The sequence below is a fragment of the Vitis riparia genome, chromosome 4 (genome assembly GCF_004353265.1).
Source record: "Vitis riparia cultivar Riparia Gloire de Montpellier isolate 1030 chromosome 4, EGFV_Vit.rip_1.0, whole genome shotgun sequence".
Lineage (NCBI taxonomy): Eukaryota > Viridiplantae > Streptophyta > Magnoliopsida > Vitales > Vitaceae > Vitis > Vitis riparia.
The window spans coordinates 11,187,419-11,215,191 of record NC_048434.1 but is presented as its reverse complement, the minus strand read 5'-3'; the positions used below and the strand labels follow the sequence as shown (position 1 = coordinate 11,215,191).

The 27,773-nt window shown below is 31.5% G+C and overlaps 2 protein-coding genes across 3 annotated transcripts; one reads left to right on the top strand and one right to left on the bottom strand.

The window, feature by feature from the left end:
* Window positions 1-261: 261 nt before the first annotated feature.
* On the bottom strand, window positions 262-3,219 carry LOC117913409. Of its 2 annotated transcripts, none has more exons than XM_034828382.1 (3): window positions 2,854-3,219; window positions 1,067-1,142; window positions 262-975 (listed from the first exon to the last, which is right to left on the bottom strand). In XM_034828382.1, the coding sequence occupies exons 1-3, from the start codon at window positions 3,025-3,027 to the stop codon at window positions 923-925; spliced, it is 303 nt and encodes a 100-aa protein (XP_034684273.1). In that variant the 5' UTR covers window positions 3,028-3,219; the 3' UTR covers window positions 262-922. The 2 variants fall into 2 exon arrangements, with proteins under 2 accessions (XP_034684273.1, XP_034684272.1); XM_034828381.1 differs by lacking the exon at window positions 2,854-3,219 and adding an exon at window positions 1,246-1,876.
* A 17,016-nt stretch (window positions 3,220-20,235) lies between these two features.
* Window positions 20,236-21,229, top strand: LOC117913585 (probable glutathione S-transferase parC). The gene is made up of 2 exons (XM_034828588.1): window positions 20,236-20,566; window positions 20,764-21,229. Exons 1-2 carry the CDS (start codon window positions 20,249-20,251, stop codon window positions 21,106-21,108), a joined length of 663 nt encoding a protein of 220 aa, XP_034684479.1. The 5' UTR covers window positions 20,236-20,248; the 3' UTR covers window positions 21,109-21,229.
* The last annotated feature ends 6,544 nt before the right edge of the window (window positions 21,230-27,773 follow it).

Genomic DNA, 27,773 nt, shown 5'->3' with positions numbered 1-27,773 from the left:
TGAATGGTTGTGGTTGGATATGGAATGTGATCATGTGAACCACTTTTTTTTGAGGTTTTGTAACATATATTTATTTTCCTATCACAACCTGTAGATTGTTGGAAGCAAAACATGAGCAACATGCAAAAGCATTTTGGAACCCTGTATAACTTTTTGTCTTTATTTTTCATTAGACGATTTTATCAGATTTTTATTAACTAAAAGAAAAAAAAATCGTGATATGTAACAAAGAATTATCTCAGCACATGCCAATCTAAAAAATTGAAAGGATATGCAACAAATGCCTTATCTCTATTAGGATTTCCTGTATAAAACAAAACACAAACATAGTCCTTGGAATTTGTACATCAGCAAAATGTTTCTAATATAGTCAACAAACCAAAGAAACCTCCAACCTACCTATGACATTGACATAAGATGCCCCAGAATAATGAACAACTCCTTTCCTACTCCCTTTCATATACAATATTTCACATTAATGAACAACCCTAATTTTGATCATATGGTAAACCAAGTTTGCTTCATACAATCCGAACAAAAAGGATAACATATGACTCATTCTGATATTACTCCCTCTCGTAAGCTATAGCAACAGCATCACCATGCAGTCTTTCTTTCCCTTACGCGTTGCCCATTGGTGTACATAAAGTCCTGACATTCAGCATCACCATACTGTCACTGTTACAATGGGATGTTGTATAATTAATAAGATACAATAAATATAGAACATAAATAATGGTTTTAGAATGGGAACAAAATCACATCATCACATAACAGGATATGAATTCAGTCATTTTGTGGACAAACTACAATCAAGTATTGCTTTATATGGTAAGTAGCATCAGATAGGAAAAAAACTTATCATCAACCATAAAGTCACAAATGACAGGAGGCCATAATTTTATCTCTAACAGTGTTGCGTTCATTGAGCAATAGTTCCACAACTAGCTGGAGTCTGTACATGTTCAGCTTGTCCTACAGAAATGGGAAAAACTTAGTTCATACTGTTTTTTTTTTTAAAAAAAAAAAAAAAACAAAACCAATTAGGATGTAAACCAGCTCTAACCTCTGCCACTGAAGTAGTTAAGGTCGCCCCATTCCAAAATTCCATGAACTTTAGTGCAAGGATACCACAGTCGAACCTATAACACATCACATTTAGGCTTGTCATGTAGATGATAGAAATCTAAGAAAAAAAAATTCACCTCAAATGTCCGTTTTGGTTAGAATATATGAATATTTTACCCATTCAGTTGTTGCACAAGGTGTGGTTGGACATGCACAAAAGTCGAGACATCCACGTCCATATGAATTCTATATGCATGCAATGCTTGATTGATTGCCATAGATAAATGAGACACGTATGAGTTCAAATAGTTCCTGTATAGCATTTCCTATTTCCTATATAGCTCACTCTTCTTCAAACTGGCCATTTATTATGCAACAAAGGCCACCTTCAACAGAAGTCAACCTCCAAAACAACCTAGAAAAAATGAAATGGAACTCAAAAGGCACCACCTTATCCTATCTATCCAAACTATTTAAAGCTTGTTTATCCATAAGTTTTTGTCCAAGGAAGGAGTAACCCACAGCATAACAATCTCAATTTGCTATTTTATTCTTTAGAAGGACCATTAATGATCCAGCCATTCCCTAAGCAGAGACCAACCTTATACCATTAGCAAAAAGAATTATGCTTAAGTATCAGGCTTCCAAAAATGTTTGCATTTAAATTGGGATTGATAAGCGAAAGTCATAACAAAGACCAATAGTAGGGATGGATAATATTCTATTTTATGGTCTTTCAACCAAAAAAACCTCTTTTGCAATTGTATCATGCATTCTAGATCATTTTTCAACAGGTAAGATATCTATTTTTGGTCCTTGTTGGGGCTTGAACTTGGAACCTCTCACCTCTCCACCCTAACCCTTGTCACTTGATCAGCCCTCAAGGGCATATGTTCTGACCTTTACCTTCCAGTCTCATAATTTAAATCTCCCCCTAGCTCAAAGTTGGAAGATTCTAACTTTTCAACGCTCAAATCTCCATTTTTTTTCTTCCTTTTTTTCCTTATTTTTTTTCTTTTTGTGTTGCCTTGCCTTCAAATTCTCCATCATTCTACAAACCTTTTCATTGGATCTTCTCAAACCATAGCACTGAATCTTCGCCAATCTTAACTTTGATGAATATCTGTTGTGCACTGGCGCAAACTCTAATATCATTTTTTTAGTACCAGTAGAATCTCTGATGGATTCTGTTGTGCATGTGTATGCAATTACAACATAAAAATCAGTCACAAACCACACAAGCGATACAAACCATACAAGGTAAACTATGCCTACTTCCAATTACGAGATAAGGGTTCCATATAACCCCAACAGAAAATATGAAATTTGTGTTTTATGATCTCTAACAACACTTCAAAAAGTAGGCTCCAAGAAACTACAAAGAAAAGAAATTCTAATAAAGCAGAAACCGAATTCAAATCAGAGACATATTTCAAGGGAAAATATATAACTCCAACAATCAGGTTGTGAAATTCTTAGTTGAATCCCACACAGCAGAAAAGTAACAAAATCGACATAGCAAGCCCCAAAGGCCAGAAAGATCTAAACTATGAACACCACAAACTAAGTTGATAGAAAAATGAATAGAGAGAAATCGATATCTCCTTGAAAAATGAAAAACTGAGAGAAAAGCTCAGACAAATTCCCTCTAATCATTTGATCATAAATTATATGAGTCGCGCATCAACCCTCCAAATAAAAGCACATTACTCCTAGTGAAAGAAAACTCGTACTGAAACTATTTTCTGTGAAACAAAACAGAGCCTAATGATAAAGAAATAATACCCAATATATCGAATGAGAGAGAAGGAAGAAAGAACTGTCGGCAAGGGTCTTGAAGCGTAGGCTGCACCGTTTTTCTGGGAAGCTCAAATCGCCTTGGTGACGGAGTGAAGACAACAATGAGAAAGAGGGAAGAAAGAACCGTCGGCTAGGGTATTTTTGTGGGAAGCTCAACATTTGATTTTGGAGTTTTGAACCGGTTCAGTTTCAGCCCGTGCTGAGATGGGTTGCTGATGTGGATACCTGGAGGGGCAATTTCGGTAGAAAAAATACAACCGGCTCATAGTGCATGAAACCCATATAAGTTTCCACATTGAAAAATATTTTTCCTATTTCATAAACCTGGGTTCCAAAAACAATATTATTACCAAATTGGGCCATGAAAACACAACTTTCCCAAAAAAAATAGTATTTTATAATTGAAAAGAAGTGCAAACCCATTTCCCCACAACCCTTTTTCTTCTCAACCTCAAAACTCATTTTATCCACTACTTAAAAACCCATTTTCCCGCACGTTGAGCATGGGTGGAGCTCCTTGCATTAACACCAATAGGAAGGAAGTGAAGTGCAGATCTAAGACACCATTGCCCCCGGGTGTTTTCTATAAATTTTGTGATTATATTTAGTGGTGTAGTTGTGTTTGATTACCGAAAAAGTATGGAAAAGTTGAAAAAAAAATAAAGTTTTCATTTTTTTTTCTTACAACAAAACCGAGTAGACTAAAATTTCCGTCATTGCAAGGGCTCGAACCCCAACTAAAATGTTTAACCTACATTGAGCCAACCATCGGGAGCAAGTTTGCCCTTTATTATATAAGTTGCACCAAATATATATATATATACTCAAATTCATCATATAAACATAATTTCAAAAAAAATGTTTTAAAGAACAAATTAATTATAATTATTTTATAATTAAATGAAAATTTTTTATCAATTTTTGAATACCAAAATTATAAAAATTATCGTGATAATTTTCTTCATAGTGTTTTTAATATCATTAATATATTAATTAAGTATTAAAGAGTATACATATGTTATCATTTAATACAATTGAATTAAATGAATTATAATTTTAATATTAAATATATTTTTAAACTAGAGATATTTTAATAAAAAAAATCATAATATTATTATTGAATAATATTTGATATAATTTAATAATAAATGTATACTTATGAAATTCATTTTTTTTATTAGCACATATAATATAATTATCAACTATGATAAATTATATTATACATATAACAATTTCTTGAACAAAATAGCTTTAAATATCGATTATACTTCTAATTTTATTTTCAAGAGTTTTTTCTTACTTTTTTACAATTTTTTTTTTTTTTTTATCAATTTTAGGTTCATTGATATTTTGTGTCAAAACATCCACCGATGTATCTCCAATATATTCGTAAAATGAAAGTATCGATATATCCATAATTATTGATATTTTCATTCTTGATATCAATAGACTATTTTTACTTGAATAAAAAAAACTAAATATTTTGAATTTTTCTCTTTAGTAAAAAAAACAAACACCACTAGGGTGGTGGGTAGGTACAGAAAGACTCATCCAATCTTTTAATTCAACAGGAAGTACCACTAGTGTGATAGAATGTGATTCTGAGTGATAAGATGTAGGATAGAAGGTAAATGATGGAACCAAATCGATCTTACGGGGAAGTTGCTCCGTAGAATATAATGCCAAACCCAATTAAAAGCAGGCAAGGCTTTCCCTTTTTGTACAGGGGCGTAGCGCTTTCAAAGAGTCATTGGACGTGGGCTACTCTCGTGAGAATGAACCACACACATCAGTCGAAGATAACCAACGAAAGCAGGATTAGATCTCGGTGTGATACTCCCCGACGACTAAGGATTCTTGGCTTCTAAATAGAAGAAAAGCACATCAGTACAAGAGGGCGGACCAGGAATTGAATCAGAAGCATGGAATAGGACAAGGTTTACGTTATGCCTTATAAGAGCAGTATGAGGTTGAATCAATAGTAGAAAGAATATGGAATAGAATGAGATTGATAGACAGTTAATCAATAACATCAACTAGACTTCGGTGGTTAACAACCACTTACTTTTTTGAAACATCAAACTGGTATACTTCTCTTCTTGGCTTTGCTTTAATAGAATATATTCGATTGGAAGAGAAGCGCACCTTGACTCATGCACTCATAAACTCATATGCACTCCTAAACTCCTGAAATCAGGAACTGGTTTGAAAGCGTCACTCATGAGCTATCTTACTAAAGGAATTCCAGTTTCCTAAATAGAAGTGTGCCTTTTAATCAAACTAATGGCACCTATTTTCTTGCTTACTTTGCTAGCAAGGTGTTCCCGATTGTCATCAGATAGAAGAGGGGTTGAACTAGACCAACTAAGAGCTAGATTCGATATTCCATATGTGATTGCTTTTACAGCATAAAAAACCAGTAAAAGGGAAATAGATATTTAGAGGAAAAAGGTATTTGTGCCATGAACAACTTAATCGAAGAGAGCGGATGAGCATTTTCCACATTTTGCAAAAGCATGAAATCTAAATTTAAAATGTAACACTCTATTATAAATATAAAGTATCATTCAATCCATGGAAAATGAGGCATTTTTTCTAGACTTTGGAAAGGACTGGCCCATGAGAGACATTTCAAACACCTTCTCATTAAGAAGAAATTTCCAATAGATCGAATCAACGTCCTTATCTAAACAACCAATGGCCGGATAAAGAAGACAAAGCAGACCGATGAGCATTTGCCTAATACAACTTGACCAGGATATTTGATTGGATAGAAGACTAGTTGGCTGAAGATCAAGATGAAAGGAATTTCATTTTTTAAAAAAACTCACAATGGATGTACCAAGAAGTGAAGTATGTACCAGTAGAAAATATCTTATTTGAAAGCGAAAAATTGGAAATCAAAGAAGTGAAAGCACTTAACTCAATCTCCGACCCTGTTATGCCTACTACTATAGTTGGCTATTCCAAATCATCATTCACCAGAAATTTGCACATCTTACACATAGTTATGAATCAATTTTCTTCTCTACCTACTTCATGGTGGCTACCATCTCCCACTTATGCTATATATATATATATATATATATATATATATATATATACTATATATATATATATATATTTATATATATATATATATACTATATTTGATAAAGGGTTAATTTACCTATAATACCAGATGATCATAATATTGTGTAAACTCAGCTCATAAATGTGAAATTTATCTTATTCCAAAGTATGAACGAGACCGATGCCACTCCTAAAAGAAATAAGGAATGCGTTTGGTTTGGGGTATATTACATACAATAAAAAACATTATTCTTTTGTCATACTTGTACCTCTGTACACCGATTTGACAGTCTATAGTGGAGAATGAATTTGAGATTTATCTAGCCAAGGCAATCAAATCACTGATATGCCACCATTCCCCTATAATATGGATAGGGGAGGATTTGATTCATTGATGAAATCCACACCCACACACCAAGGGAGACACGAGAAAGGTAAATGATCCATAAGGTGGACAAAGACGTTGTTTGCAAGAATTCAAACTACAGTTAAAAGGCTTTCGCTTTTCACCTTTAAGAAAGTATTAAAGAGAAGAAAACTCCTCTAATTTTGAACATTACTTACAACATACATTTGAAGATCTCGAACATGTAATAATATAATAATAAAGAAAGAGAAAGAGTTAGATCCACTGGTAGAGGGAGTTTTTACAGTCTTATGAATACATTTTTTAAAGCTTCGCAAGCCTATATATCGTCTCAAAGAAGCACCTCATGCTTGGTACAAAAAACTGAGCTATTTTATTCTCGATAATGGATTCACCAATTCCCGCTTTAATACTTCCTTGATGTACCCAAGTCAATAGACTAACCTTTCTTACTTGAATCAACTAGAAGGTAGAGTGTAAGGAAGGCGATAGACTGATTTATCCTATTCATTCTATAACAGAGGAAACAAATATCTTAACTATGAAGATAGAACACTTACAATTGATGCTTCCTTCCATACTTTAAAATTTGATAACTTTCATATGACTGACTAGTACATATAGAAATTACTTGCTTTCTAAGATTGACTTCTATTCCAATTTGAGAAGCATGAAAATAGGTAAGTATTCAAACTTAGATGACTATCTCACTTTGAAACTCATAGCTCTAAGACTCGTTTTCTAGATGAGAGAAAGAAGAAAAAACCTCAAGCAGATAAACCAAGGGAATACTAGAGCTAAGCGAACCAAGTTAGGAAGCTAAACAATAGGTGTAGACAAAAAAATTATTGTCAAGCCCATAACCTATATTGGATATTCAGGTAAGGGAAACTTGTCTCAATAGGAAAGGAAACAAAGACTCCCTTGGTGAGAGGGAAAAACAACATTATTATGGGTTGGGAAGGATTCATACCAAAGGGAAAATAAGAGGAAAAAACTAGGATTAACAACAAAAAAAAGTGACCTTTTAGTTCTTCTTTCCATTCTTGGTTGACAAGCTTTGTTATTAGTCTAATAGGTGTATAAAAGATGGAAGTTTCTTGGTAGGTTTCCTGATTAAGGTTTAGATACAAATGATTGGGATTTTATTCTTTAGGAAGGTCATACCAGGGAAGTTGTTACGAAAGGAGATTGAGCTTTCAAGTTGTTGGTTTGGGGAAGTTAGGTCCTATAACCTTTTTTTATACTATGCTCGGGGCCCCTTCTTGGGATAATAATCCAAGGTTTGTGGGAATAGGTTGGCTTGAGTGGAATAGCAAAAGTGATAAGATTTTTCTCTGCCGTAGGTTAGGTAGAAATAGATTCTCAATCTTTGTGTACACCAATAATCTCCCATCCACATATGGATATTGGATTATCCCATGATGAATGTTAGAGCTGCCAGTAGGCTCTTAAATACCAAGACTCAATTGTGGAGCCATCAATAAGCTCTATGAGAGACTAGAGGGTACTCCTATAGGCTCTAAAGGTCATATCTTGAGTCTTATGAGATATTTAAGGTATGCAGTAGATGACTCTTCGCGGAGTCAGTGGTATGGTAGTTACTTGTAGGTTACCATGGAGTCAAGTACAATAGATAATTCCTTAGAGAATCAATTATCTGGCGATTACCAAAGAAAATCATATCCAAGGTTCAAATAGGGCATGGTTATCCATCGGCCTATTAGAATAGACGAAGACAAGTGTCTTTTAGACACTACCCCATCCTAGGGAGCTTTTACTTAACCTTTTCCTTGTCTAAATATATAAATATTACAAGACAACTCTTTTTTGAGTTCACCTCTCATAATATTGAACTAGAATGTATCATTTACTTTGTCTTTTTGTAGTTTTCTTATTAAATTAATCAAATTAGTAATTTTTTTTCATTCCACTTAGGAGTAGTCATAGTTTGTAGTCTTCACACCATCCACTTTCAAGGTTAAGTGCGCATTTGCCTTCGTTCATTCATCAAGTCTCTAGAAAGTGTTATTGAATTTGCTGTGAAGGAGGGTACTCCTTATCATAGTATATATTTCGTTCTTAGGATAGCCTATGTCTAGTTAATAGGTACTTTCCTTTCTTATTCATGGCCTTGAACTGGGAACTACCACTTCTTTATATATGTTAGTACCAAACTCAATGGATTCCACTTGAGCAATTGAAGCTATTGACTTTGAAACTGCTTCCAATAGACTTAGTCAACCACTAACAACGAAGTAAGCTCTCACGCCCACCTTACTTTCTTCAGAATGAATTATGCTCATTATTGACTTTATCTGGTTATGGCATTTTGAGACAATAGATGATTGAGATGACACGGTCTATAGCTTGTGAGTTTGATTTGATGCTCTTAGCTGATTGGATGCTTTCAATTCCTTAGCAATGCTAATTCGATCTTCTCCTTTCTCTAGGTAAGGTACAAAGAAGACCAAGTGGATGGAACAACCCTTAGACCCAATCGACAGAGTACAAAGCTAGACCAGTCTAACAAGAGACAAAAGACTCTTTGTTTACAACTTAAAATCCTAATGCCAAGGTACCCAACTAAAGCAAAAAAAAAATTCAATATCAACAAAGTCGTGAATAGAGAAAGCCTTGTCTATCGCTCCTTGGGTCAACACCAAGGCAAGATCGATGCTTATTACCTTCATGCCAAGGAAAGACGTCCAAAAACATCAATAGTTTTTTCTTTGAAAAAATCCACTGCGGATGATATAACTGCTTCTTATTTAACAAATCCTTTATAATCGAAAGAATGGAATCCAGTAAATAATAAATAAAATAAGGTGAAATGCTACCATAACCACTCACAAAAGCTTGAATCATTTTTGCAGAATTTAATTAGTTGTCCTTTAACAATACTTAATAGTAGATCCAATTCTAGCATTATGTAGAACTAAGATCCCAAGTACTAACTATTGAAGAGAAAACAAACCTCTTTGCAAAAAAGACACCATAGAAAGGCAATGAAATTGGGAGAGAATCTATCAATTACTTAGCATGACACAACTACCAATGCCGACATGTATATGTGTACAAGAATGAGTGTGGGAGCTACCCTTGGTGTTTTGCTGAAAGACCTTGATCTATCTCAATATATGGAAATTATATGCTCAAAGGCTTCGGTCCAATGTCGAAATCAAAACACTTCTATATGTCAGGCCAGATTGTTCCCTATTGAGAAAAAAGAGAACCGACTGCTTCAGATGAATTCTTTTTGTTTTGTTTTTCGGTATACTAGTGAAAAATATGTTCTGATAACCTCTAGTCACTATCAAAGGCGGTTTCTTGAAGCCTTTTTCCAAAAAATAAAAATCCTTAATTTGACAATTTCTATTTCAATCCAAAAGATGTTTGCAGTGGCAATCGCTCCTCCGATTGACTCGTTCAAGTGGTAGTCACATGACACCTTGGTCATACACCATATAATAGATAGAGAAATTATCCTGACGAAATGTAGTCCAAAGGACCCCACCTATCATGAGAAGGGGGCCTTTCTTAGCTTTCATTCCTACTTTCAATCTCATTTGGTTTGGTTTTCTTTAGTATATATCCAAAGTAGATACACCTAAGTGGGAATTGCCCCTACAAGTATTGTTTTTCTAGCACAAATTTGATGTACTCATCAATGACATGAAATCTTGGGACTGATCCTTTTAGGGTTGTTGGTTTGGTAGGCGTCGACTCAACGACCTATGCTAATGAGATAAAAAAGAAAACATGCTCTACATTCACATAACTTTGAAGAGGTGCTTCCTCCCAATTTGAGGATCGCTGTGAAGCTCAATTTTTAAAGCGTAAAACAAGCTTAAACCTTTTTGATCCCAAGTACCTAGTCCCAAGGGGTTGGGAGGTCCCATTTCCTTACCAAGCCATAGTTAATAAGTTTTTACACTATTCCAAAAAAAGGAGATTTTGGTCTTGACTTCATACCCACCAAATAGAGTTTTTGAGTATATGGAGAAAGGGCTTATGTTGGTACCGTACAAGAGTGAAATCCTATCCCTGGTCATGCATCGATTGAAGAAGGCAATTCATGAGGAAAGGTCCCATTCAGACACACAAAGACAAAATGACAATCGGGGCACGTTGCTAAGGATGGCTTTGACTATAGAATAGATGAGCATTACATATGCCATGACCATACTAGAAAAGAAAATGAATGTAGGAAGCAGTTGTACTCAAGCTTAGTAAGCCAAGAAAGAAGGCAAGTGGGCTAAGAACATCAAGCTAGAGCGTGCTAAGCTAAGAGAAGAGCATAAGTTTATGTAAGGCTATGAGCATCACTTTCTAGCTAGGAGTTTATTTATTTATTTATTTATTTTTTATTCTAGGCTTATTTTTATTCCATTAGTATGTTCTTCTCCTATACCTTACTTGCCTGATGTGTGTTTTAGTTACTTCCCCTTGATGGATAATCGTCTTTTTCCACTCTTTTCGATTATCTAAATCAAGTATCCCCTCCCTTGACACCATTTCTACCACTCATCTATCAGAAGCTTGTTCAGGAGCTGGAGGTTTTCTTTTAGGAATAGACAAAGTTTTCATCACTGACTTCCACTTTTGTCTCACTTACTGTAAGGGTCAAGGCTTGGCTAGCTCACTTAAGCACAATATTTATTAATTAGTTTCCTAATGCCTTAGCACTCTAATGTGAATGTTATCCATCTGATTTGAAATTAGTCTTGCTTCTTTTACTTTCTTCATTTAAGGTAGGGGCCAAAAGAGAATACGCAAGATTAAGCCAGGTAAGAAAACAGGAAATCCCCGTAGGAAAGAAAGAAGCTTGTCCATTTTAAAAGTCCTTACCTCTTACCTGGAGAAAGAAAACTGCTTTGAAATGAATTGGAGAGCTAACTTGCTTTCCTTGACTTCACCTCAAAATTGACAAGAAGGGGAACACACGCAAGCCGAAGGGATGTAGTTAGTGACCAATTTTCTTTCGTTGGCCATAATTGTTCGTTATAACCCATGTTTCCTTGAACAATGATTCTTCGAGTGCCTATCGCTCGCTAAAACTAGATAGAAGAATTTGTATAAAAAACCCTCATTCCATTTTGATTGGAACAGAAGACTATTTACAAGACAAGGAAGAGTGTGATAGAATCATTTTCATTCTATAATGAAAAAAAAATTCTTTCTCATACAATTCCACTGAGAGTTTGATCGGATCGGCTTACGCAATGATTGGAATCACTCTATTCAAACGTCCATGATTGAGCGTAGATATAAAACATAATTCTTTTTTTGTCTTGAAAATAAAAATGTTGCGTGAGGCTTTAGAGGGGGAGTGAATCAGTGGTTAATCCCAATCCCAAACAATCCATAAGGTTTCCCATTCTCGTCATTTTTAATTTGAGTTGCCATATGATTTGTAATAGCAGACATAGTCTCCATATGCTTAACATTTGGTGGAGCGAACGAAGACGGTCATCCCTCCGTTTTTCCTGATCTTACCATTCCAAGTGAACAGTCTAAGGGCTTTTCTCATAAAAGGTCTATTGGTGCTATCATTCTTTTCCTTGATCTAATGGTAGTGGGAAGGATTTGAAGGTAGTTATAGTTGCATTCTACTCTCCTAAGGAGGAGACTTAACCTATGGAGAGCAACTTTATTGGATTACTTGAGTGTGAGCAAGAAAGTTTAAAAACAAAAAAAAGTCTTGAAAGCATTAGACTAAGAAGAAGGCTTACTAAGAATGACATCCTTTGTGTACGAACTATGGCTTATTCAAAGATTGTAAAAAAAGAGATGACTGGTCAAAGACATTCCTACTATTTAAGAAGCGTGCTATTGCCTTGGCACCTTCGAATGCTAATAGAAGTCAAATCATTCATTCTTCACTCTCCCTAGGGTCTTCGAAGACCAATGCCTATGATATATAGTACACCCTTTCTCTACTCTTTCCAAGAATCTTTCTAGGAGCTAGTGGCATATCAAATAATATGAATATGTCTTGCCTCAAAGATAAAGGAAGATAAATCCAATCCCTAAAGCAATTCATGTAAGAAAAGCTATCGACATTACCACCGGGCTATTGGAGCTATTAACGTAATTGAATTAAAATATGCTCTAACTGTTGGAGAATACCTTGAAATAAGACTTTCTTGCATTCGCAGTTCAAATAGGCTAGGCTTTCTCACACATAAAAGGGAAGAATCCACTGTTAGGCCAAATGCTCTCTTTGTTGAAGGAATTGAATTAGTTGTTGGAAACATTATCTTTTTCTTAAGTAAGCCATAGTTCCCTATTTCTCCCTTGTGCTATAAGACATCAACCTATATTAAATGTTTGACCGACAAAGCATTGAACGAAGAAAGACATGCCCTACTAGATCGAAGTTGAGCATGGTCAGTTTCATCTTGCCACCCATACAAGTCACAAGCCATCTCCGGACATTAGTCTTGTATGGGAATGGATTTGACTAAGTAGTCACAATTCCTCAATTAGTTAGACATGCTACCTTATCCATCTCTTGAGATAAACCACCTTTGTATACCACTCAAAGGGAATGAGAATATAAACTTAATGATTTAAATTAAGTTATTAAGTTAATTTATCAAACACCCACTTAAACTCTAAATTAACAAATTTAAAAATTTAAAATTTAAAAATTAAGATGTTATTTGGATATACTTCTTATTTTTTATTTTTTTTTAAAATAAAATAATAGTCACTCTTATATATATAAAATGCAAAACTTCTTAAAATTTTACTTTAAATGGTTTATAAAACTATTTAAAAACTTGAGGTATTAAAACATATTTACTACCTCAAATTGTAAAATTTTCTATTATAATTTAAAAAAAATATAAGGTAAGTCCATTTTTTTTATATATATAAGAGTTATTATTTTTTTATATAACATTGACTATTTTTTCTATTTTAAAAAACAAAAATAAGAAATGAGTCTAAATGAGACCTATGTTTTTTTTTTTTTTTTTTTTTTTTTTTTTTTTTTTTTAAAGTTTGGAAAATTAGAGTTTAAATTTAGAATTTCTTCTTTAGAGGTTTAAGGTACAAGGTTTACATTAACCAAAGATTTGTTAATTATGTTAAATAAAATGTTCATTAACTTTATCGATATTATCAAATGTAAATAAAATGAAGAGATGTTTATCGTATTATTTCTTTATTTACACTATTTTTAAATTGTTAGAAAAGAAATATTAAATTAAGAAAATAGTTATATGATAAATTTAATATCTTAACAAGTGAAAATTTAGTATTAAAATACAAAAAAAATTACTTGTTAATACAATCAAGAGAAAATTAGCATAATATTAAATACAAGATTTTTCTGAAAAATTTGTATTTTCTATTTTATTTTATACAAGAAAAAAAAATTTAAAATTTAATAAAAAAAATAGCAAAAATGTTAAAACCATTGTGCTTTCAAGCATAAACTTGAAACCACTGTCACTACATGTAGTCCTATGGATGCTAAAATAGTGGGAAAATACCAATTTGGTAGACATTTGGAGAAGATATCTAGACTTGATGGTGTTTACTTAATTCTAAATAAAACTTAAAACTAAAGAGTGTTGAATAATGTTAAGTATTAAGTTATTTATTTTTTAGTATTTTATTTCTATTAAGTATTAAGAAGTAAAAAAAAAATGTTATGAGGCATTCAGAAATGGTGTATACATACATACACATATATGTATTTATATGTGTGGATTGTACTAATTTTGGTATTTGTGTGGATTGTATTAAAGGAAAACATACAAAACACACAAGTAAGAAAGGACCATTAGAAGCTCATAGCTTCTTGAGATTATACACATTGATATATTTGGGTCATATAACGTTCCATCTTTCAATGGAGAAAAGTATTTTATCACTTTCATTTATGACTTTTCATGTTATTGCTATGTCTATTTACTACATGAAAATCTTAATCTATGGATGCCTTAGAGGTATTTATTAGTAAGGTTGAAAGGTAGTTAGATAGAAAGGTGAAAATTGTCAAGTCTAATAGAGGTGGGGAATATTATGGAAAATATACTAAAAATGGATAATGCCCTCATCCATTTACTAAATTCCTTGAAAGACGAGACATATATTCTCAATACACAATGTCAGGTACATCACAATATAATGGTGTTATAGAAAGGCATAACCACACCTTTATGGATACGGTTAAGAGTATGTTAAGCTATTTGTCTTTATAATTATCATTGTGGATAGAAACATTAAAGATTGCCATGTATTTGTTAACTAGGGTAACTAGTAAGGTAGATCTAAAGACTCCTTTTGAATTATGAACAAGAAGACAACCTAGTTTAAGATACTTACATATTTGAGGCTGCCTGACAAAAGTAAGAATTTATAATCCACATAAAAAGAAGCTGGATTCAAGAACAACTAGTGGGGTTTTCATTGATTATTCAAAAAAACTAAAGGGTGTAGATTTTATTACCTTAACCATTGTATAAGAATTGTCGAATTTGGAATTGCTAGGTTTAATGAAAACAAGAAAGTTAGTGGGAGTATGGAACCACATAAAGTGGAAATCCAAGAAGTTAGGATGCAAGTCCTTTTGCCAATAACTTCTTCTAAGATTGTTGTTCCTATAGCTATGGAACGATTAAACAACTTTCAATAACAACAAAAAAATGACTAGATATACCATAATGAAGTTGTCAACTATGAACCTATAGTAGATGAACTACATGAAATAGTATTAAGATCTCAAAGATAAAGAGAATTTGTTATTTTTTATGATTATGTGGTTTTCCTATAGGAGTCATAATTTGACTTAGGAATTGATGAAGATCTAATTTCATTTTCATGAGCCATGGAAAGTGTTAATTCTACTAAATGGTTAGATGTCATGAAAGAAGAGTTGAAATTAATGGATTACAATGAAGTTTGGGATCCTATTGAATTGCTTGAAAATTGTAAAAAAGTTGAGTATAAATGAGTTTTTAAGACCAAGCGCAACTTAAATGGCAATGGCGAACGATATAAGGCTAGACTTGTTGCTGAAAGTTTTACTTAGAAAGATGATGTTGACTATGAAGAGACCTTTTAACTAGTTTCTAAAAAGGACTCATTTTGACTCATTATGATTTAGAGTTACACCAAATGGATTTCTGAATGAGAATTTAAAGGAAGAAGTTTACATGACCCAACCTGAAGGTTTTTCAAGTGCAGGAAAGGAACACATGATGTGTAAATTAAGGAAGTCAATATGTGGACTTAAATAAGCTTCCTAACAATGGTATCTTAAGTTCAATAATATCATCACTTCCTTTAGATTTAAAGAGAACATCGTTGATCAACATATAAATCTAAAGGTTAGTGGGAGTAAGTTTATATTTTTGATTCTGTATGTTGATGATAATTTGCTTACTACTAATGATCTTGACATACTCCATAAGACCAAAGAATTTCTCTCTAAGAACTTTGAAATAAAAGATGGGTGAGACATCCTATGTGATTGGGATTGAACTATTCCATGACAAAGCACAAGGATTGTTAGGGTTGTCTTAGAAAACATATATTAATAAAGTTTTAGAGAGATTTGAGATAGAGAAATACTCTGCAAATATTGTTCAAATTCGAAAAGGAGAAAAATTCAACCTTATGCAATGCTCGAAGAATGAATTGGAACACACACAATGGAAAAGATTCCTTATACATCAATTGTTGGAAGCTTGTTGTATGCTCATACTTGTATCAGGCTAGACATCAATTTTGTTGTTGGAATGTTGAGTAGATATCAAAATAATCTAGGAATGGATCATTTTAAAGCTACAAAGAAAGTATTGAGATACTTACAATGAACCAAATGTCACATGCTCACTTGTAGGAGATCTAATCATCTCGAGGTGATAAAATATTCAGATTCAAATTTTGTTGAATGTATTGATACAAAAAAACTCCACATTTAGCTATTTGTTTCTTTTGGTTGGACATGCTATCTCAAGGAAGAGTTGAAGTAGTCTATCATTACAACATTCACTATGGAGGTTGAGTTTGTCTCATTCTTTTAGACCATTGTTCCTAGATTATGTTGTAGAACTTTATTTCAAGACTTGGAATTATCAATAATATTGCAAAGTATAGCCAAAAATTTATTATGATAACTCTACATTAGTATTCTTTTCTAAAATTAGCAAGTATTAAAAGGTGCTAAACACATAAAATTGGAATACTTTGCCATTAAAGAAGAAGCTAAAAAATAAAGAGTGTCAATTGAGCATATTGGCACTAACCTTATAGTTTAGATCCTTTAACAAAAGGATTGCCGCCAAAGACATTTGGTGAACATTTTGAAAAGATGAGCATTGTTGGGTGCCATTTTTGACATTATGATAAAGTTTTTGTGATCTCTATGTATGTGACAATCTGAGCTCATTTAAGTATTGTTTTTGATTTGTTTATATCTTGTTTCATTTTATCACTATATACATGAATTAATTATCTAAATGTTAACAAGATTTGTCTTTGATGAAGACATTATTGTTGAACCATTATTGTTCTTTTTTATTATAGGTCATATTAATTAGGAAACTAATATTGTGATATATGGAAGGGACTATGTCAAAATAATGACATAGAACCACTATGATCCTTATTAGGTTTTTGCTTGATGATGATTTACAATGTAACCAAAGAAAAAAAAGGATTTAACTTCTACTATGCTCGTTATATTTTATTATTAAACCATAAATTTAGATATATCACACGGGCTAAGTGGGAGGATGTTAGCATATTTTTATAAAATGACTCATTTGCCACTTTTATTTGGGAATGGTAAATATGCCTAATTTGGTTTAATAAATAAATAATTATTGGTTAAAAATTCTAGCAGTCAATTTCAAGAGAATCCCATAACTAGCTACCTAATTTGATGGAACTGTGATAAATGGGCTTATGTAAAAGTGGTCCTCTCTTTACCCAAAATTATATCCATACTTTTCTCTCAGTCGAAGAGAAGCATTTGTCATCCTATAGGGATCAAGAGTGAGAAACTCAGTTTTCTTCATCTTTACTTTTTTACAATTAATTTCTCTTCAAGAAATAACTGATGAATCGAGATATGTCTTATCTCAATTATGATGCTGTGAAAATCATATCATTCTAAGATTTTGGGCCCCTAATTTATTCAAAATTAAGGTTTAACTTGCATCATGAGAATAGAAAATTTCTAACATGCCATTATTGTTGTGTTGTGCATCTTGTATCTTAGACTTTGTTTCCTCAAGAGATTTTTTTTTTTTTTTTTTGTTTCTCAATACCTCTATACTTAGTGCTAAAAAAAAATTAAATTCTTGGACTTGGGGACTTGACATTACAAAATCATAATAAAAAAATGCAAGCCACGCTCAAAAAGAAATTAGTCTTTATGTAATTGATAGGAAGAAGAAGTTATATAGTGCAAGTTGTAAGTGTTAGAAGAAGAATTGGAAGACAATTAATGATGATTATCTTCTTTAGGCCATAGCAGATTTGAATACCACACGCGCTTGAATAGCTATAATTCCATTGTTACTCAATTCCTTTCTTGTAATGCTGATTAGAAGATGTTGAATGGAATTGCAGCTGGTTGAAAAAAAAAAAAATATATTTGCAAGAGGCTGGTCATGGTTTGTTTTAATATCCAAGATTTGTCATGGCTTGTATTCAGAAATAAGTTGGGTTGCTTTTATTGAAGTTAGTTGAAGATTCTTTCCCAAACTCATTTGTTGTTTAGCAAGAGAAGGAATATTATTTCTCATTTTCGGCTTAGTTTTTCTGGTATTTTTAAGAATTAGATTGGTCAGGCTTTCTCCAGATGCACATAGGCTTTGTCGACAATGTATTTTTAATTTTTGGTTTTGGCTTATGTTGGAAGTTTGAGACTATTTCAATTGAACAAGGCCCACAAATTTTTTTATTAACAAATAATAATAATATCAAAACCTTATATTTTTTTCCCATAAATTTGTATTTGGGACTACTTTTGTGAGGTGGATAAAATGAATAATTTATTAAGAGGTCTCACACGTGAAAGAACTAATACTGTGTTTGGTTCCTAGAAAATATTAATGAAAGAAAAAAAAATATAAAGAGAAATAATTTTTTCATATTTCATTGTTTTATGAAAAATATAAAATAAAATAAAATATAATTAAAACTAGTTAAAAATTTATGTGTTTTTAAATTATTTAAATTTTATATCAATGAGTTAAAATAAATAAAAAAAGTTTAAAGTAATAAATAAAAATAATTTATTAACTTTTAATCTATTTTTTTATTTTTTCACTTTTTCTTTCCTTCTATTTTCTTTTCTTAGTGTTTCCCTCAAAATTTTCAGGAACCAAACATAGCTTAATTGTTTAAAAACTTCTTTAACATTAAACAATCATGCAAACTTTTCAATAGAAAAAATAAAAAAATATTTATATATAAAATTGGTCAATACCAACTCAAGACATCGACCCTCTACATATAAAAAAAAAGAATCTTTTGAAGTCAAGACCAATTATTCAATAGAAATTGCAAAGAGCTCACATAGAAAAATTATCCTTTGGATTTACTTCAAAAAAATGAAGATGATTGTGGTGAAATTTTGCCATAGAATTTACAATTCAAGTTGACAAGATTCATGACAAAATAATGCAAGATAGAAACCATCAATAATACGATACTCTTTTTCCTATAAAATAATGAAAGATAGCAAAGACGATTTAAAGTGCGTTTGATAGTGATTCTTAGAAATGTTTTTAATCTTTTTAATACTTGAAAAATAAAAATTTTCAAGTATTAAAAAGATTAAAAACACTTTCCAGAATTACTATCAAATTACACTTTTAATAAGACAACTTTCGTAACAAAATAATGAAACACAACTCAACTATCAATAATTTAAAATCAAGATTTCTTTACAAAATGTGGCCAAACAAAAGGTTATCAAACATTCATTCTTTATAAAATAAGAGACAAACTTCATTGTTTCTGTAAAGAAAGAAAAACAACTTGGCATATTCCTTACTTTAATAAAGAAGAAATAAAAGAAAAGGTTTTCAACCTTGGAACCACGAATTTAAACTCATTTGTAAATGGTATCAAAGGCTAGTTAATTCAGGATAATATTGCTATCTTTATTGTTTCAAGTGTTTTTTCTATGAGGTATAAAAACACACTTTTTCCTAAATGAAGTGAAGGTTAAGTCACATCTAAACCTAAATGAGGCTAAGACCCAACTCTAATTAAAACTTAAGTTAAAAACCTAAAACTAAATCAAACCCAAACTATGGACCATTCCGAATCAAACTTCTTTAAACCTCAAATTGACAATTAAGTCAAAAAAAAAAAGAAGAATAAATAGAATAGAGATTGTACTTAAAACCATTTTTTAAATCAATAAAATTTCATTTTTAATTAAAAAAATTTCTTGAAAAAAATAAATTTATGTGTACAATATTAATTTCAGTCATTTATTCTCTTTAAATTTCTAATAAAAACATATTTTGTATTATCAAATTCCTAATAATAGAGAACCATACACGCCAAAGTGAGCTCACTTCAAGTAGAAATGAAATGAAAACCTCAAAACTTTGTTTTTAGACTGCCGATTCACTTTAAGCATGTAGTTTATCATTTTATTACATTAAAAATTAGTATGTCCTACTTATTTTATTTTTATGTATTTCTACTATGACACATCTGTATATACTTCCAGAAAAGTTGCTTCCAATTACATAGTTCCTATCTAAAAGGCCAAAAATCAAAGGCCACAGCTGATAATAACAAGGCTCTTTCCGATGGAGCAACCAAGAAAAATTCAATGGAATTACAGACCTTTTTGTTTTCAACTTAAATTAGGATTTTTTTCCTGTATAAATTGCTGCCTTCTTTCTTCATTCTGTCGTCACAGGACAAGCTAAAGAGATCGAAGTGAAGATGTCAAAAGAAGAGGTTGTTCTTTTAGACTTCTGGGCTAGCCCCTTCTGTGGTAGGGTAAAGATTGCACTGGCTGAGAAAGGTGTGGAATATGAACATAGAGAAGAGGATGTGTTGGGTAGCAAGAGTGAGTTGTTGCTCAATTCAAACCCCATCCACAAAAAGGTTCCTGTGTTGTTACATAATGGAAAGCCTGTGTGTGAGTCCACTGTCATAGTTAATTATATTGATGAGGCCTGGCCTTCTCCACCATTGCTCCCAACTTGTCCATATGAGCGAGCTCGAGCCCGGTTCTGGGGGGACTTCATTGACAAGAAGGTTCTCTTTTCACTCTTTTATCGTGGCTTCTAAACATTAATATGTATGCTATATATGAATTTACTATTCAGTGTTTTAGCTCTTAGAATTAGGAAAACTATTTTTGATTTACTCACAGAACTTTACTGGACACTCAGATGAGCAGCAGATATTAAATATAAGACGTGCCATATTTCAATATTGCTTGATATTTGCAGATATTTGAAGGAGGCGCCAAGATATGGGGAAGCAAAGGAGAGGCACTAGAGGTCGGTAAGAAGGATTTCATAGAGATTTTGAAGCAGCTAGAGGGAACTTTGGGGGAGAAGGATTTCTTTTGTGGTGACAACTTTGGATTTGTTGACATTCTATTGATCCCTCTGACCACCTGGTTCTACGCTTATGAGAAATTTGGGGGTTTTAAGGTTGAGGATGAGTGTCCCAAGTTCTCAGTTTGGGTGAAAAGATGCATGCAAAGAGAGAGCGTGGCGAAAGCTCTTCCAGAGCCAGAGAAGGTCTATGAGGCTGTCGTTATGTTGAGAAAGATGAATGGCATTGAGTAGTGAGAATTCATGCCTGCATGTCTTTTTACTTGTTTGCCGTTGGAATGGGAAGAATAAGGGGAAAATTCTCATTTTCCTTGATTTTCATTTCTTGTTTGTACTTTGAAATGATGAAAATAAATTCATGGGTTTGCTTCCTACTCACTTCTTCTTGTTGCATTCCAAAACATCATGGGAAAGTAAATTTATGGGTTATGTTCTGAATGAAACATACCATATGGTCATGAAGAGATGAAATTTATGATTCGATTGGCCCTGTTTAGTGGACTGATAAATTGTACATGTGACTCACCGATGAGGATAGAATACATATGGTCACGAAGTTCACAGGAGTGTTAATTGAAACTGAAGGTTTCAGTTTTCGGAAAATGCCTTCTGAAATTGAAAACACATTGTGTTGGCACGTTTTCTGTGTCGTTTCATATTTTGCAGGTTTTGGACGTGGGTTCCCTTCTATGTTTCTAATTTTTCTTGGGGAACTTTTTACTGGAATAATTTCCTGGGGCTCCATTTTGTACGGATTTTACAATGAAGCTGGAGAAAAGATTAGAATCCCCAGTAGAGTACTTGTAATGTGAAATAAATAGTAGCCATTAGACTGGTATAGAATCTAAGTTCATGGTCATTTAGATGTCTTTAATTCCCTTTTCATTTTTCTTGATTCAATGTTAGGCTTTTTAATTGTTTCCCCTTTTGTAAGAAGCAAACAAATCAACCAGTACCACCATCGGTCGGTTGGTGTCGCAACTGGTTGAGCAGTTCCTCCATCAGTAGCTCAACCTCTGGTCACTACCAAATACTGTCAAGTGACCTTTATGGAGCAGGTCGATCACCTAGTCGATGGACTAGGCCTATACTCCACAATATAGCAATTTTTTTGCTATGTTACTCCAAGAAAATTTCCCGGCTAGTTGATGTATTTTGTATGATTTTGAAAACCTCTTTATCTTGAGAAACCTTGGAAAATTAATGGGTTTTCATTAATTTTTATAGTAGCACTACTCCATTGGTTTTAGTTTTTGGGACATTAGCTTTCATAAATTTGATGAAGACTTCTTTCAAAAAAAAAATTATAGGCCTAAGGCTTTTGAAAGTATGCAAGAAATCCCTAATTTATTTGGACCTAATGTTATATTAAAGCCTTAAAGAGGATAAATTTGCTTGAAAATCTTCTAGTGAAGCTATATGTTCCTCAAAATATGAGATTAAATTACCATTCTTTGTTTTGTTATTCTCAAATTTTGATTTATGAGACTTTGGGCTAACATGTTTTATTGTATTATACTATTTCAGCTTGTATTAGACTAGGTGAAATTTAAAATTATAATTTAATTTGCTTAGCTAGATTTACTGACAATTTATTACAACTTAAGTTAATATACATATGTTTGTTACTTGTAGATTCTTAAATCTTTTTTTTTTCTTTTGTTTTTGAATATTCATCAAGTATTTTAAAAAAATTCACAAGTTATGATTATGGGTTTAAATTATTAAGAAAAACATAAAAATCTTAACTACATAAGGAAATAAAATGCAATTATCATAAAGTTTTATTAGAAATCTTGGGATGATCTTGCATTACATATCAATTTACCTATTACTCATGCTAAAAATTGTTGTATATGTACATATGATATATGAGGTAACAAATGTTGAGGATGAAGGAATGTGAAGTGGTAATATAGAGAAGATATTCATTATAATAACGATATAGAAGTTAATAGATGGAACATGGACAGTTATATGTTTAATAGCCAACTTAGAGGAAGATGTTAATTGATGTGATGAACATTCAAGGACACAAAATTTTAATATGAAACAATTGAAATAAAAGTTTAATAGATTATGTGCAAAGTACCATGAATTCTTTGAGCTTTTAAAGTATAATAGATTTGGTTAGGATGATGAAAGCAACATAGTGGATGCATAATTTAGAGTAAACCTAGAAAAAAAATTACATTCGAGTGAAACGACTTCAAAACTAGTGCTTTTTTGGTTCAAATATTTTCCTTACACATGGTGCTAAGTGTGACATTTTTCTTTTTTTTTTTTATATTTTTATTTCTTATTAGGCACACCCAAATGCCAAAAAAAAAAAAAAAAAAACCCACTTCAAGGGATGTCCACACTAGAAGTTACTTGGAATCATTAATCCTTCAATAACAATTGGCATCCTCTGCTCAAGATCCACCAAATAGTGGTGATAAGGATGAAATAGATAAGAATCTTCACTTGGTAGAGTGCATGCCGATGTAGATATGTGAATCTTAATAATCAATTACAATAAGTGATTGATGGAGGGGAAATCATTGATTTATTCTCAAATTAATATGATTTTACATGTTATTTCATTGGGTTTTAGTCTAAAGGAAAGCACAAATCACTACCTTTGTCCTTAGTTTTTATTTAAGCCCTATTTTGGTATTTAATTAAGTGTTTTTAAAAAATAGGAAATGGAAAGATTGATCCAGAGAATGACCAAGGATTGATGTAAAAGGAGAAGCGATATTCTATGAACTAGGGATGTATGAAGATTTTTGAAGTTGACTTAAATGGAGATAGGAATTTTGATGGTAGTCAATAGTTTTTGTTGATGATAGCTCAAGGCAGTGGAGTTGGTGACTAACACTCAAAAATAAATATTTTATACAAAAAAAAATATATATAGTTTTATTTATGGATTTTGAGTGTTAGTTATGTCTTCTTAACTTGCATACATGTTAAGTCCTCTTTTAGACCTAAAGTGGCATGAACAAGATGGTTATATTGTTGGTTCTTTGTTTGCTTTTGATTAGCATGTTGCCTATATGTACTTTATGATAAGATCTCTGAATTTCTTCGTTCCCTTACACTAGATCGTATAGGAAGCATGTAATCTACCTCAGACTTCTGTAGAAACTATTATAGTGGAAACAATGACAATAAAAACCAAATAGAATAATAATCTAGAGAAAAAGAAAGCATACCTAAATCCGGTTTTTCCTAGATCAAATTCGTGCAATAAAAACTAAGTCCGAAGTAGTCAAGGATGTCACCTGCCCACGAGTATTCCACTCAATCTATGGCCACAAGGATTTAGGCACAAGAAAAGAGTGGACTTTTCTCTCCTAGAGGAAAACTAGGGTTCACCCTATGTCAGTTCTTTGGAAGAAGACAATAAAAGAGTGTAGGAAACTCTAACCCTAAGGGGTATATATAGGCTGCTAGTTGTTTAAGTGACTTGAGCCCAATTAGGCTTAGGTCATCTAATCCAACCCACCTGGGTCCTAATTAATTAATGAGCCCTATCGAGCTCCAATTAACCAATAAGTTCATGTAGGAAAGCCAATTCATAAGATTTAGTACAACCTTGCGTTTTTACCAAAATGCTTTTATGCACACTTCTAAACTTGAAACCTAATATTCTCAAAACAAAGATGACTCCTTGATTTAGGAGCTCGAGTGGGAACCATTAGGACCTATAGGAAAATATTGGCTCTCTCAAAATCTAATTCTATAGTTGATTCAATATTCCACTAAAGAGAATCAACTGCACTCCAATATCCTATATTATTACAATGACATGAATGCTCAAGTCCATGCCTTACTATCTATTATATGCAAACTCCTTATAAACTGGTGTTTGTAATCTAACAAGATAGTTCTATCACCCTTCAAGATTACCTCTCAAATCCTTGAGTTACAAATCTCACTTATTATGTGATCAATTCACATACTCTACCTCCAAGGAGCATATGTCAAATTTCCACTAAAGGAAATGTTATGGTCATAGTCTTTAAGATCACATGTCGTTTGGATCACCTAAGAGGACACACTTTCTTAATCCTATTAGATATCATAATGCCTCTATTGAGAATACTTGTTGTCACTAGCCTTCATCAACAATGTCCCAATCTATAGGAAGATGTAGCCATCTTAGGGTCTCACCCATAAGTTAAAGCCTCCTGTTGACTTTGGCATAGATTTAATATCCTTTCAAGATTGAAAGTCCATGCAATGAAGTAGCTTGGTGAATCATGATAGTTAATAGACTTAAGTCATGATTCACCTTAGGTCTTATCTAATGTGTAATCATACATTCTAGTGCATTCACCATAGGAAACTTATCTCGATGGCTAAGACAAGTCATCACTCCAATTAGGAGGTAATGCACTACAATCTCTATTGAATTGCCCAAATCTATGAGTTGACTATGAACAACATATCTACTTATAAGGGACCCATGACTTGTATCTTTTATGCAACTCCTAATACACCCAAGTCATATACAATATAAGAGATATGGATGTGTATGCTCAAACAACTAATTAATGCATATGGGATAAAAAGGAAAATAAATAAATAAATTTATAAATAAATCTCAACATGTTACATCAAGTCATGCTTTCTAGGGCTCAATTTTAACACTGTTATGGTCTTTCTTATCTCTTAGGTGAATAGGTTCTTCACTATGAGCTAGTAGGTCACTCCCACGTTTTTTAGTTTGAATGACATTACTTCGTAACAACACAAACCCTCCTTAATTGGTGATGAAGGTTGTCTTTTCCTGATCTTGCTTGTGTATAGGATTTGGTTGTATCCAACAGACAAATCTATAAATGTTAACAGTTCATGCCCCATTATACATTAACCAATTGGTTAATTTTAGGGCAATTCTCCAAGTCTTTTTTTTTTTTCTTTGAGACCATGACCGCGTTGGCTAACCAATTGGGATCATTCGAAATCATATCCAAGGATATGTATATCCTATCTAAGGGATATGATATCCTAGGATATGCAAATCTTATCTTAATCTATCCCGTCAACCAAATGTAGCCTAAAAAGTTTAAGATCAAGTATAAAATTTTAAAATTTTTTACTTCCTCGGATAATATAATGTTAACATAAATTTTAAAAACTACAAAATAAGCACTTTTACATAAAAGATTAAAGCTATTACTTGGGTATATTGAATCTAATCCAGTGAAACCTAAAATTGTCGTTAAAACATTTTAGAATACTTTGTTCATAAAAAATATTAAATGTGTGCATATATTGGAAGACTTGACTTATTTACATTTTAAAAAAGTTAAATTTTATTAATTGTTAAATTTGTTTTAAATAAAATATTATTAATAATTATACTTTATTTATAACTATTATTATTCATTTTTAACAAAAAAAAAAAATTAATTGTGCTTTTACAAAGATGTTAGTATCCATATTTTTATAACATATACTAAAATAATATATTTTTTAAACAATAGTTTTTAAAAACAACTAAGTATATATGTGAATGCAAAAAAAAAGAAAAAAAAGAAATTGAGAATATGCTTAAGGCATTATAAAAAAATAATAATAATTTAATAATTTATAGTGACAAAAAAGTTATCAAAATGAATTAAAATAATAAGAATCACTTCAAAATTAAGAGGAGACAAAATGCAGCATAAAAATAATTGGAGGAATTTATTTCCTTTTGGTGTAAGAAGCAACTTAATAATCTAATCTGCATTTTTGTTTTTTGCTTTTTTTTTTTGGAAGATTTGGTTTGGACGGTATTTGAAGTTGATTATGTTTGAGAAATAGAAATAGAAATAGAATTAGAGACAATTTAGGAATGTTAAGAGGATGAAGTATCCTAGTCAATTTCCTCTTTACTAAATTTTACCATTAATTTTTTAAATAAATTTTCCTTTCCCTTTTTTTGTTTATATATATATATTTTCAGAAATTTTAGTTACTAATTTTTTAGCTTTAAAAGTAGGGTGACATCCTCTCCTTAAAGTCTAAGAGCAATCAAAATTCACATGACATACTTTCTTACTTTTGTTTTTAAAAGGAAACAAATAATAATGCATTTTATTATGGAACAAAAACTTGTTAAAAAGTTTGTAATTTTTAGGTTATCTTTAGTACGAAAGAAAAAAATATGATTTTCTCATGTTTGATTATTATATATAAAAAAAATTCAAAGAAAATTAAATATAATTAAAATTGGTTAAAAAATTATATATTTTTAAATTATTTAATTTTTATATTGATAAGTTAAAATAATTAAAATAAGTTTGAAGTAACAAATAAAAATAATTTAACGACTTTAATTTTATTTTTACTTTTTTATTCTATTTTTTCCCCATACATTTTCCCTCAAAATTTTCTGGAATCAAACATAACTTTAAATTCTTTTTTAAAAGTATAAAAATTTAAAATTTTTTACTTCCTTGGATTTTATAATGTTAATATAAATTTTTAAAACTATAAAATAAGTACTTATTTTTACATAAAAGATTAAAACTACAACTTGAATAAATTGAATTTAAGCAGGTGAAACCTAAATATTATGATTAAAGCACTTTAGAATACTTTGTTGGTAAAAATATATATTAAATGTGTACATATAATAAAAGACTTAACTCATTTATGTGTTAAAAAAGTTAAATTTTATTTATTTTTAAATTCATTTTAAATGAATTATTATTATTATTATTATTATTATTATTATTATTATTTTGATGACTATTTTTTAATCATTACCTATTTCAATGGTGAATATAAATACTTGAAAATGAGTATAAATTATTTATTTCAAAACTTTTAGTATACTTCTTATAAATTTACCATATTTATTATTATGTTTTTTTTTTAATATAATTTATTATAAATAATGAGTTATTTATATGTAG

Excerpts from the sequence above, each read along its gene's own strand:
- LOC117913409 (XM_034828381.1), bottom strand. The coding sequence starts at position 1,391 with ATGCTATACAGGAACTATTTGAACTCATACGTGTCTCATTTATCTATG. Across the intron at positions 1,143-1,245 it reads CTTGTGCAACAACTGAATGG|GTTCGACTGTGGTATCCTTG; the intron begins GTAAAATATTCA and ends GATGTGTTATAG. Across the intron at positions 976-1,066 it reads TAACTACTTCAGTGGCAGAG|GACAAGCTGAACATGTACAG; the intron begins GTTAGAGCTGGT and ends CCATTTCTGTAG.
- LOC117913585 (XM_034828588.1), top strand. The coding sequence starts at position 20,249 with ATGTCAAAAGAAGAGGTTGTTCTTTTAGACTTCTGGGCTAGCCCCTTC. Across the intron at positions 20,567-20,763 it reads GGGACTTCATTGACAAGAAG|ATATTTGAAGGAGGCGCCAA; the intron begins GTTCTCTTTTCA and ends TGATATTTGCAG.